Consider the following 12,610-nt stretch of genomic DNA (forward strand, 5'->3'; position numbering starts at 1 on the left):
AAAGAATTATATTCCCCTGACAATAAAAGTGGTATAAATGAAGGAAAACTGGAATATATGTGCAGGTACAGAACGAGAAAAGCCCCAAGTGTTGTTCAGTGCATCCTGTGAACTAAAAACACATTAATTTGTTAAAATTCAATGAAGACGTGAACGTATAATTCGGCGCGAGGGTCGGCCGAAGGCGTAGCGCGCCCTCAGGCGCCCCCTACAGGTACAGCGCGGTACTGAGCACCCGATAGGCCATCGTGAGAATGACGACCACGCCGGCCAACCAGGAGAAGGCTCTGCAGGGCTGTGGGAGGGGCAGCACGTAGGACACCGTGTGGCAGAAGCGGGACCCCACGAAGACCCGGAAGTACAGGAGGGCGGAGGCCAGGTTCGGCCCGGTCAGGGAGTACAGCAGACCCACCAGCACGAAGGGGATGATGTTCTCCATGTCGTTCAGATGGCACCTGCGGGACACAGAGAGGGAGAGTCCGCTCAGCCCCGCTGAGGAGGAACGTCACCGTACGCTCACAGAGCAGACTCCAGGAAACCGGGGCTGTGAAGCAGTCCGTGAACCAGGGGGGCGTCAAACTCCAGTCCTGGAGGGCCGCAGTGCCTGCTGGTATTCGCGGTTTCCTTTCGATCAGCAGCCAATTAAGGCCCTGAGAACAAGGTGTGTGGTCTCTTTAGCCAATTAGACTTCGAAATGTATCTCTTGTGCTGACGCACACCAAATACTAGCAGACACTGCGGCCCTCCAGGACTGGAGTTAAACCTGCAGACACTGCGGCCCTCCAGGACTGGAGTTAAACCTGCAGACACTGCGGCCCTCCAGGACTGGAGTTAAACCAGCAGACACTGCGGCCCTCCAGGACTGGAGTTAAACCAGCAGACACTGCAGCCCTCCAGGACTGGAGTTAAACCTGCAGACACTGCGGCCTTCCAGGACTGGAGTTAAACCTGTCGACACTGCGGCCCTCCAAGACTGGAGTTTGACACCCCCGCTATAAACTGTACTATTTTGAAAAAATATATTTTTATCCCCGTCTGATTCAATTAGTATTAGATACACCGCCCACACCCCGTCCCTCGGCGGCCAACGGGAGACACCTTCTTCAAGCCGTCTCGCCTCCCAAGCTGTAACCGTGATTCCGAGGCGCCCGAGGCTATCTACTAACCCTGCCAAGTCCCTCCCTCTGGAGCAGCGAGCCAATTATTACTGCTCCACGTGAGCCGGCCAAACTTGGCTTTTTGGCAGGACCGAGAATCGAACTGCAACCGCAAGTCTGCTGCGTCTTAGCCTGTTGCGCCACCGCGGCTCTATGAACTGTACTATGAACTGTACTCGGCACGCAAACAGCTGAAAGGACAATAAAGGATCCTGCACACAGGAGTACACTGACAGAGGAGATGCTTCAACCAGGTAAACCATGTTCAATCAAACGTTTTGCAAGGTTTCAGTGTTGAGCGATGTGTTTTCTCCCAACTGTGTGCGAAGTTTCGCAACAGGCTTTGAGGTATGTTTGTTCTCGTTTGGCGGGTGTGCCGGGGGTGCAGCCCAAATCAATAATGACGTAGGCCTGTGCTTGAAAGGCCGAAGAACGCCTTCTCAGACACCATAGGAGCAACCCGTACTATGTCAGCCCACGGTTCGCAACAGGATGTCCAACGCGCCACCTTTTCTGTTTAAATCAACATTTTGCTACGTTCTGTCGGGGCTGAATGTGGCCCAGGTCTATAAACTATACTCTGCACACAACCGGGCATGCACAGCCAAAAGGACAACAACGACCCAGTTCAGGACTAACACTACAGTCAAAGTGAGACTGGGGTTAGATAAAAAAATAAAAATAAAAATAAAAAATAATAATAATAATAAATAAATAAATAAATAAAAACTACTAAAAAACTACTGGTTTCTCTCTCGGTGTCACCCGGAAGTACCTCCTGACTCTCTCCACATCCACGTCGCTGCGCAGCATCTTCTTCCTCTCCTCTGGGGTCTTCCCGATCCCCGTGTCCTCTGGGTTGGCGAACGCCTGTGAGCACACACAGGACAGCAGGGCCCCTTTAGCACCCACACAGCTCTCAAAAACAAACCCTGTCATTTATTCATGTATTATCTGTATTATTTGTGGTAGTAGTGTTGGTAATCATAGTAGTAGTAGCAGTACGATTAGTAGTAGTATTAGTAGTAGTAGCAGCAGCAGCATGCATAGCAGTAGTCACGAGTAGAAGTAATAGTAACAGCAGCAGTAGTTATAGTAGTAGCAGTATTAGTACTATCTGTTGTAGTAGTAGCAGGAGTAATAGTAGTAGTAGTATTAGTCGTGTCTGTTGTAGTAGCAGCAGTAGTAGTAGTACTAGTAGCAGTAGTAGGCTAGTTGTAGCAGTAGTTGTACTACTAGTATAAGCAGCAGAAATAGAAGCAGTAGTTGTAATAGTATTCATATGAGTAGTAGTAGTAGTAGTAGTAGTAGTATTAGCAGCAGCAGTAGTAGTATTAGTATTAGTAGTAGGCATGCCGTAGCAGTAGTTGTAGTATTAGTACAAGTAGCAGCAGAGGTAGTTGCAGTAGTTGTAATAGTATTTGTATGAGTAGTAGTAGTAGTAGTAGTAGCAGCAGCAGCAGCAGTAGTATTAGTAGTAGGCATGCCGTAGCAGTAATTGTAGTATTAGTACAAGTAGCAGCAGAGGTAGTTGCAGTAGTTGTAATAGTATTTGTATGAGTAGTAGTAGTAGTAGTAGTAGTAGTAGTAGCAGCAGCAGCAGCAGCAGTAGTAGTATTAGTATTAGTAGTAGGCATGCCGTAGCAGTAGTTGTAGTATTAGTACAAGTAGCAGCAGAGGTAGTTGCAGTAGTTGTAATAGTATTCGTATGAGTAGTAGTAGTAGTAGTAGCAGCAGGTCTTTGGTGTGTTAGTTATTCCACCTGAGCAGCAGGGAAACCGTACCATTCTAGAAAAGCGATAGAAGGCCGTCAACGGAGCCATGAACATCATCTTGAGGATGACGATGGTGGCGTACGTGGAGAAGGCCAGGAAGACCTCGCTGTCAATCATGTGCATCACTTCCGCCATCTCTTACCTGCACACCAAAAAAAAAAACATTCTTTCAGGCCCTACACACCAAAAAAGCGTTCTGCTGGTGAGACCCAAATGGTTCTACACAAAACAGGGTTTTCACAAATCTTGGATGGGATAAATAAGTAAATCATAATTTTTTCAAAGAGACATGTATAATTGCATTTCAAGTCCAAGGCGTAGCCAGTGGGCACTGTACAATCACCACCAGACCCTCACTCAAATAAAAATGTTATCACAAGAATACATTATGCCTTTATGTCCTTAACTGCAACAATACCATACTCAACATAATATTCATCTGAAATCACAAAATATTTGTACATGTGAAAATGAATTGGCATATAATATCATTTAACCATCTTGATGACAGATGAGACCGTCTTCGCCCAAACCTGAGAAAGTGTATTTATCCTGGCCTGTAGAATATAGCATTAACGCGATCACTATTCAATGAAGTCACAATACCCATATAGCTGGCAGCAGTCTCCTCCGTTTGTGAGCAAGCTAACTATTAACTAAGAGGTTGTCATGGCAATACCAATACCTGCACTGGAAAATATTCAAGAAAGTATTTCGTAACACCTAGCTACAAAGGTCTAATCGAGACAAAAACACATAAATCATTGAAGGGAAGTCATTTGTCTTTTGGATACTTGTTTTACCCGTGCAGTGACAATACAATAATTTAAAGTAGTTACTAGCGATAGTTTTAAAATAATTAGAGAGAACAGTCTATAGCCGTAATGCATGGAATAAATCGAAAATAACGAAGTCCATGAGAAGGAATGCGGGAACTGACCGCATTGCATTCTTGGAAAAAGTACGTCTTTGCAGTTTCCCCAGACCCACTGCGAATCAAAACTCAAATCGAGTGTAACAGCGTAATAGTTTGCAACACAGCGATACCTTTAGGAACGGACTACCGTGACTACAAATGTAATAGTAGGCTATACTTTAGGGCAGCGGCAATAAAATACCTGTGGAAAATTCCCTACCTGAAGACACAGTTCTTCTCGTAAAACAGCGAACGCAAACTGCACAGACTTCTGCAGAATCGGGCGCAGATTGACGAAAGTTCTTATACACGTAGTGCGGAATTGTGGGAAATATGGCTCGCAGCCAAGATTGTCTAAGATAGTGGTACTGTTGTTGCCGTACCTTTGACTTGGATTAAGCAAGATAAACCAGTTGTTCCGCTACACACACAAAGAGAAATAAAATCCGTGTGGTTATTGTGATATGTTAAATTTAGTGATAAAACTACTTAGGGGGGATAAAGCGCTGTGTTGAAGTCTGGAATGCATTTTAAAAATTGAGGGAAAGCTCGACGGTTAAATGTTTAAAATGTTAAATGTTTTCTTCTCGATCGTTACTGCATATTGTTACCCCTCTTTCTGTACTTTCTCTCCCGTTTCAGACCCTGCTTTTTCCGAACTCCTCCTCTCCCACCGCCCTACCAACTGTGCCCATGACTCTGTCCCCTCTTGTTTCTTTTTTCTTTTTTCGTTTGTATAATCAGATTAATCTACAAGGCCTAAATTCTTATCTTTAGCGCCTGGAACTGTCCTTCCTACCAGGGTCTACACTTGTCCCTGATTATGTTTATGCACTTTTTTCTATGTCGCTCTGGATAAGAGCTTCTGCCAAATGCCTGTAATATAACATTCAGTCTATTCATTCATATATACAATACATAACACTCAAGCAAGTCCTTGACCTCAAGCAAGAATAATTATTCGTAATACAAGTTTTGCCGTGCGCAGGTTTACTCCACTGCTCTATTGAGTCAATGAACAGCCAGCCAGTCCCTTATGAAACTATTTTAACCAAAGGACAATGCAGGACAATGCAGTGAAAATGCAGTGAAAATGCAGTACAGCACACTGCCTCATGAGTTGGCCTACTGCAAATTAAATAGACTGCATACTACAGCTAAAAAATATGATTATGTCCAAAATATGGCATCATACTGCAATAATTACAATCAGTACACTACCATTGAACTGCAGGTGTTTTCTGTAAGGGGTGGTGCAGCTGTCAGTGTGCTTAGTCATGTTGACACATCCTGAGCGGACCTTCACCCCACACCCGAGTAAAATCGCCTTAGATTCATGTTGGTTCATGGCGGGCCATTTTGCCTGAGACAAAAACTTTTCGGAGGCTGGAATTTTAGAATTTTAGATTTTGTGCAAAGTGTCTCTGAGGAAATATAATTTTAGTGATTAAAACAAAAAAAAATCTAAAATGGTGGACAATCTTCTCTGGCAGACACATTTGTTTTTTTGTAGGGGGAGGGTCCTCCTGATGCTGGTTTCAAGTCTCTAAGTAAACAAAGTCCACATCAGGATAGTTTAGGATTGCAGTTTTCCTTTGTTGGTTAATAGCGGTGTTCAAACTGGTCCCTGGCTATTTGAAGCACCCCGCAATCAATGTGCAATCCAGTAAATAATAATAATAATAATAATAATAATAATAATAATAATAATAATAATCCAGAAAATACAAATCACAGACCAACCCTTCACAGCTGTTCGTTATTCCTCCACTAGGGGGCCACAGCAGCGCCACACGATTGGAAGTGAACACTCTGAACAGTGGCACAACCGTAGCAGCAGGAAAACAACGCTAACTGCACTTCATCAAGACAACCAGAGTTCGTCCTCGAGACTCAAGCTAAAGGCCGGCGGGGAAAAAAACATCTGACACAGGCACAATTCCAACATCAACAATTACCCAAATTAGCGCAATGATTGGCCCGGCATGGGCAGGCAGAAAAGATGGCTTTCTGTAAGACACATTCTGTCTGGTCTTCCTTTGTTTTCCACACTAATTAAACATTGACGTTAATGACCAGCCCCTCGGTAGCCAGAGAATCAGCCTACAGCCTCGCTGACTCAAGCACTTTCCACTCAATTTCCGCTTTTATTTTCTCGCTGGCAGGCGGGTTCACCGATCCTAATTGGGCCCGGTCTGATGACATCACGTTCGGACAGGAAGCCGGGATGAAGGTGGGAACTGGTTCTGATGTGAACAGCATCAGGCCGCGTAAACTTCCTTTAATGGCCGCCTGAGAGTGAGACGGCTCAGTTCGGCTGTGTGGTGCAGGGGATGTCTGTGGTTTTCAAGCCCCCATTCATGGCTACATAATAGATAAGGTGTGCATCTTTCATGTATTTTTACACAGGTGTTACAATACAATATCCACCATTCTATGACTGGGTATATCCCCCTATTTCTTGTATTCAGTTCCTGTATCTGACCAAAAAACATGGTTCAGATGGGGAAAAACTTGAAAATGGAAGGCATTCTGAGTGCAGAAATACCCTCATGTTGTTCAGAGCAAACAGTGACCATGAAGCATGTTTATCAGATGGGAATGAAAATGAATTTCTTATTATAAAAACAAAATATAAATATTTCATCAATTTCTTCCCTCTGTAATAAAAGTTAGTGTGGTAGATACAAAGTAAAGATTTTTTTTAAATGTAATAAATTGTACTAAGTGTGCTGAATGGAGCTATTACTATTTTTATTATTATCGTTGTTGTTGTTATTAAGAGTAGTAGTAGTGGCAGTAGCAGTAGTAGTATTAGTGGCAGTAGTACTAGCAGTAGTAGTGGTAGTACTGATTGCAGTAGTAGTAGTATTCGTAGTAGTAGTAGTAGTAGTAGTATTAGTGGCAGTAGTATTAGTGGCAGTAGTAGTGGTCGTAGTATTCGTAGTAGTAGTACTATTCGTAGCAGTAGTAGTATTAGTGGCAGGAGTACAAGCAGTAGTAGTGGTAGTACTGATTGCAGTAGTAGTAGTATTCGTAGTCGTAGTAGTAGTAGTAGTAGTAGTAGTATTAGTGGCAGTAGTAGTAGTAGGAGCAGTAGTCATAGTAATAGCAGAAGTAGACGCAGTAGTAGTATTCATAGGTATTTGGTGTGTTCAGGTGGGTTATTCCATCCTACAGGTCCAAGGTCTGACTGGTCACCACCAGACCCTCACTTCTATTCCAAATTAAATTATTTTTTAATTCTAATTTAATTTCCCGACCTGTAAAAATATAATATTCATCTGAAAATGCCATGGCACCTCATACACTGAAAATTACTCTCGGAAGTGTACTGTAAAAAGACATAACCATATTGCTAACCTTATTTTCTACAAAAGTCAAATTATGGAAAACAATATTTAATTAAAATCATTTTACGGTTTTGACTTTTACTCCCTTGTTTATTTATTATCAATAGCCTTTATTTTGCAGCATGCTCTTTTGCAGAAATGCCATTGTATGTTATTATACCAGTATCGTCACAAAAGAAAAGCTTAAAGTAGGCTAAATACCAACTACAAAAAATAGGTACTAGTTTTGACATTTCAAACATTTGACTGAATATGTGAGACATGACTCAGGTAAAAACAAAATCCAGGAGACGGAATGCGGAAACTCTGAGCGCAAGTAGCCTACAGAAAAGGTACATCTTCGCAATCGAGCAAAGTTTTCCTCGCACACCCACCGCGTTTTAAATCTTCAAATCTACGTAATAGTTTGCAACATTTGACACCTCCAGGAATAGCACGGCTACAAACGTAGTAGGCTATTCTTGGGCAGCGGCACGAAAATAAATGTGACAGCTTCCCTACCTGAATACACAGCTCTTCTCGTAGAACAGCGAATGCAAACTGCACAGACCCCTGTAGACACAGGTACCCCTAATGAACTTAGTGCTGAATCGTGGGAAATGTGGATCGAAGCCAAAAATATAGCCGAAAAGATAGCAGATTGCTGTCACCTTTGCCTTGTATTAAGCCTGTGAAAATAGTCTCTGCCAAACCCACGCACAAAGACAAAGAATCCATGCCTTGTGGCTATTGTAATACATTAATTTTATTTATAGGAATTGTTAACTGATAAAGCGCAGTGCCTCCGTCAGGAAAACGTTTCGAATTTAGTGAAAGTTGTAGAATATATCGTTTCAATTGTGTTTTTCTGCGCAACGTAGCATATTTACACTGGGAGCTATAGAGGTAATGATTTGCCAGTCAGTTCTTACTGTGCTTCGTCATGTTACCAGGTCAGGTGTGCTCATTTGCCGCGCACATGAGTAAAACTGGCTTTAGTATTTTACTGTAACATCACCTCACTTAACTTTGACATACAGTATATTCATTGGTGTGAAAGCATTAATCATATAAAGGTTTGCATCGCAGATGCGGGGTTGTCACAGAGTGTTATTTGAAATAATTCGTAATTCGGTGCTCCCTTGTCAAAATGACAAATACACATGTATCATCCGCATGAGACATAAGGAGAGGCAGTCCATTACTAGCAAGCGGTTAAGAACGTAAATTTCACATCATAAAAAAACCACACTAACATTCATACAAGTTATTTTGGAGTTGTGCCTGACACAGTCGAATTCTTTACATCCTTTTTTTCCTCCCTCTGTACAATAGATTGAAAAGTTTGTCTGGACTCCAGCTGTGCCCGGAAAACCTGTCTCTCTCTCCTGCATGCCCCGCGACTACCTGTGATCAGTCTTCAGGCTGTCAGGATGACATTTTACTCCACATTCCAGGTGTGGAAGCCGTTTTTATCTCTGCGTGAGTCTAGTTTTCTTTTATTTGAATATGCATGAGTCTCTACGGACGCCGAAAAGGCCGATGGAAGCGTCGCGCGCGCTTGAAGCTTTATTTTACAAACAAAAACTAGTTTGACACCTCCGCCCCCCTCCCCACCCAAATGTGTCCACACTCCGTCATATTATTTATTTAATTTCCTCACGTCCTGATACATTTGTTTCGTCTCGTGGAATTAGTTTTCAGCGAGTGTGACGAGTGACACTTTGTCAACGGAAAAATATTTTAAAATACAAAAACTGTGGAGAAGCGTCTGCTGCGCGGAGCTGAGAGGTTTGGGCTGTGTGTCACTCGTTGATTTTTGGCTTCCGGGCACAATGTGAGTCATTTGACATCGCGCAGTATCTTCAGTGGTGATATGGGGTGAGCGAAAAACCTACAGGAACATCGTGCATACGTTCTGGGTGGTGAGGGGTGCGGGTGTTGTTAAACAGAGGGTACCTACAAATATAACCCTTCCGATTTAGCATTTACCACTATAACACCGGGCGTACAGAACCGCAAGTGGTTACTGGTATAATTAGGGTTAGGGTTAGTCTTCCAAGATCAGGAACAGGCGTGAACCATACCCAGGGTCTCTAATTACAATACGGCTGTTGTGAAATTAAAATTAAGTTGAACTTAAAAAGCATACATTGTGGAATTATTCTCTGAATCGTGTGACGTAAACTTACGGGAAGCGGCCGCGGTTTTTGCGGTATGTTTGATCTTCACGGGAACGTGAAAAGATTGCGAGCTGACGCAGGCCACGCAGGAGATGGCCGACACCCTCCTCTGACCCCGTTACCCAGGGAACAGAGAGGCGAGGTCACTCACTGTTGCCCACCAGTTCTAAAGCAACGCATTGGCACGTCGGCTTGGCTTCAGGTAGAACCCCGGCACATAGGTTTTGGAGGGTTTCAGTCACTTTTTATTTCGAAATAACGACAACGACTACATATCCCCTCTCCTTATTAACTTCTGCGCTCTCTGACCACTTTTAAACACACACAATTCAGACATGGCCTTACACAGCCGTATAATATATTCTTTTAAAAAATAATATTATAATAGATATTTTCTATAGCCATAGAATAAAGCTGCGGTTGTATTTGTCCCAGAACACAGGGAACTCCAGTGTCATTCCTGTGCTGCTTCTGTTGTTGTTGTACTCAGCCGAGATTGCGCAGCATCGGCGTGAATGCTGATGTTGCCGCTCTTTGGATCGGTTAAAAATACATTATTGATGTTTCGGTCGCTCCAGAGTGGAATCACTCAGCCCCCCAACAGAGGACGCATCTGGAAATTGAGATTTCTCCGGGAATTGGGAGAAACCGTTTATGTGGTGCAATCGCGGTGTTTGCCAAAAATCTATTTTGTTTTACTACACGTTTTGTCAGAAGGACTGAAGTGAGAATTCTGGAGGAAGGAAGGAGAGAGAGAGAGAGAGAGAGAGAGAGAGAGAGAACAAAAACAGTGCTAAAGGTATTTCCAGAAATAAATAACCAATGACAAAAAGACAAACAAATAAGACGCTAGCTATAAAATCATCAAAAACCAGACAATGATATGACCAGATAGCAATACAATAATAAGTAAAAATACTATAAAAGCAACCAAAGTAAAAAAAAAAAAAGAGAGGGAGAGAGAGAGAGAGACAGACAGAAAACCATATATTTTTATACAGCAAGAACTCCCACCAGGCCTGGACACGGCAAACATCCCCGCATTGATCGTGCACCAGTCTCACCAGTAATTGGGATGCTGGGAGCAGCGCCCGGCTCACAGTGCGAAAGCGAGGCGGCGCTGACTGAATTACTATCTGCACAATCATCTCAATGCCAGGAGCCAACCGCCGCTATCGATTTCATTACCGAATGCCTCCTGAACGGGTTCCAGGCGCCAAACATTTTTATCGATCGCCATTAGCGTCCGCTTTACTTTCTCCAGGCCGGAAGCCACACGCGTGTAGCGGCGTGCCCTTCCCCCCCGCCCGCAGGAGCACTTGGGGGTCAAAGCCAGCAGGCAGGGGATGTTAGCATAACGGGTGGAGGTTAGCATAGAGGGTGGAAGTTAAGAGTGGTGGGTGGAGGTTGGCAAAGAGGGCGGCGGTTAGCACAGAGGGTGGAAGTTAGCAAAGCGGATAGAGGTTAGAGTTGCTAGTGGAGGTTAGCAAAGAGGGTGGAGGTTAGAGTTGCTAGTGGAGGTTAGCAAAGAGGGTGGAGGTTAGCATAGAAGGTGGTGGGTGGAGGTTAGAGTTGCTAGTGGAGGTTAGCAAAGAGGGTGGAGGTTAGAGTTGCTAGTGGAGGTTAGCAAAGAGGGTGGTGGTTAGCCTAGCGGGTGGTGGTTAGCATAGCGGGTGGCAGTTAGCATAGCGGGTGGAGGTTAGCATAGTGTGTGGTGGTTAGCATAGTGTGTGGCGGTTAGCATAGCGGGTGGTGGTTAGCATAGTGTGTGGTGGTTAGCATAGTGTGTGGCGGTTAGCATAGAGGGTGGTGGTTAGCATAGCGGGTGGTGGTTAGCATAGCGGGTGGTGGTTAGCATAGTGGGTGGCGGTTAGCATAGAGGGTGGTGGTTAGCATAGCGGGTGGTGGTTAGCATAGCGGGTGGCGGTTAGCATAGAGGGTGGAAGTTAGTGTGTCAGTTGGAGGCTCGCATGCAGGTTACAGTTTCTCTGGACTGATCTGATATGATGCCCAGATGTTGAGAAGTCGTTGAGTAAAAGCGCAGTGAGAGTATTCTTGGTCGCCATGGAAGCGGCTAACCTCCGGTGTGCCCTTGGGTAGTTTAGACTGGAATCGGGGGGCTGGCCTGGAGTCTCAGAAAAATATTTTGGCCAGAAAAAACCCCACAATGCACCAGTCTTAGTGGCGTGGTTCCAAAACGTGACCGAGCCCCTCCCCCCCCCCTCCCCCGGAGACCTGAGGTGACACAGGCTCACTAATTAAAACAAGATTCAAAACAGCTCTCTGATTAGCCATCGCCATGAACGGCAGAATGCAGCCATGCTACGCTAATTAGCTCAGCGGGCTGCCGCCATCCAGCCCACCTGCTCCACTTTCTCAGAGAGAAAATTCTGGGAAAAAGCCCCCCGCAGGTCCCACACTTCACACCGGGCTCCTAATTGCGGCCCCTGCCCCTCCCTCCCCCCTCCGGGACAGGGGACACAGTCAGACGGAGCTTGGGTCGGCCATTTTAACACACGGGTGTCACATACTCTGTGTGTCCGTTAGGACCTCTCCTTAACTCAGCATGGTGAGTTCTGTTGTTTGTGATGGCTGTGGGGTGGGTGGGTGGGGGGGGGGGCTCAGAGCTGTGTACCTCAAAGCCAGCCTCTCTTACACAAACAGGAAGAGATCCAGTACCGACCCAGAAACCCAATACTCGCCCACAAGAGCGTTTTGCCATTTGTTGCTTTCACTTGTTGAGGAATTTATGCACTCGCTTTGGATTAAAAGCGTCTGCCAAATGACTAAAATGTAAAATGTTAATATCCGGGCGCATGAACGGGTTGTTTGTAAGGGTGTAATGTGGTTTAGTCACTGGTTAACAGTGTCTGCTGAATGCGATGAAACGAGAAAACAAACGAAAATTGAATTTATTGCTTGACGACTGGTCGAGACTTCCCAGAGATGGATCGTAAATTTGTTGTGGATGACAATCGTTGTTTGCTGAAATAATCCCTGGCCCAAACTCGTGTGGCTGTTACATCCCTCAGGTGACTAGGGGTAGGAGGGAGTGCGTAACATGTATTTTTGATGGCCGTTGAGTGCGTTTAGTGTGAACGAGGACCAGACAAGAATTAAAGTGCGAAAGCGTACATATTACAAAAGGTGCAAGAAGTGCTATTTACAATGACACACAAGTATTTACGGACCAAAGAACACATTTAGGTCACAAGGCCAAGGGACACCTCCCAGCACCCCCAGATAA

General features: G+C 44.6%; 1 protein-coding gene across 2 annotated transcripts; it reads right to left on the reverse strand.

Annotated features, from left to right (window-relative positions):
* Positions 1-6: 6 nt before the first annotated feature.
* On the reverse strand, positions 7-4,186 carry LOC133119231 (microsomal glutathione S-transferase 1-like). Of its 2 annotated transcripts, none has more exons than XM_061229744.1 (4): positions 4,069-4,186; positions 2,942-3,074; positions 1,933-2,027; positions 7-455 (listed from the first exon to the last, which is right to left on the reverse strand). In XM_061229744.1, the coding sequence occupies exons 2-4, from the start codon at positions 3,065-3,067 to the stop codon at positions 209-211; spliced, it is 468 nt and encodes a 155-aa protein (XP_061085728.1). In that variant the 5' UTR covers positions 3,068-3,074; positions 4,069-4,186; the 3' UTR covers positions 7-208. The 2 variants fall into 2 exon arrangements, with proteins under 2 accessions (XP_061085728.1, XP_061085727.1); XM_061229743.1 differs by having other exon boundaries at positions 4,051-4,123.
* Positions 4,187-12,610: the final 8,424 nt, after the last annotated feature.

This window comes from Conger conger, chromosome 19 (assembly GCF_963514075.1).
Source record: "Conger conger chromosome 19, fConCon1.1, whole genome shotgun sequence".
Taxonomy (NCBI): domain Eukaryota; kingdom Metazoa; phylum Chordata; class Actinopteri; order Anguilliformes; family Congridae; genus Conger; species Conger conger.

Excerpts from the sequence above, each read along its gene's own strand:
- LOC133119231 (XM_061229744.1), bottom strand. The coding sequence starts at position 3,067 with ATGGCGGAAGTGATGCACATGATTGACAGCGAGGTCTTCCTGGCCTTC. Across the intron at positions 2,028-2,941 it reads TCTATCGCTTTTCTAGAATG|GCGTTCGCCAACCCAGAGGA; the intron begins GTACGGTTTCCC and ends GTGTGCTCACAG. Across the intron at positions 456-1,932 it reads GATGTGGAGAGAGTCAGGAG|GTGCCATCTGAACGACATGG; the intron begins GTACTTCCGGGT and ends TGTGTCCCGCAG.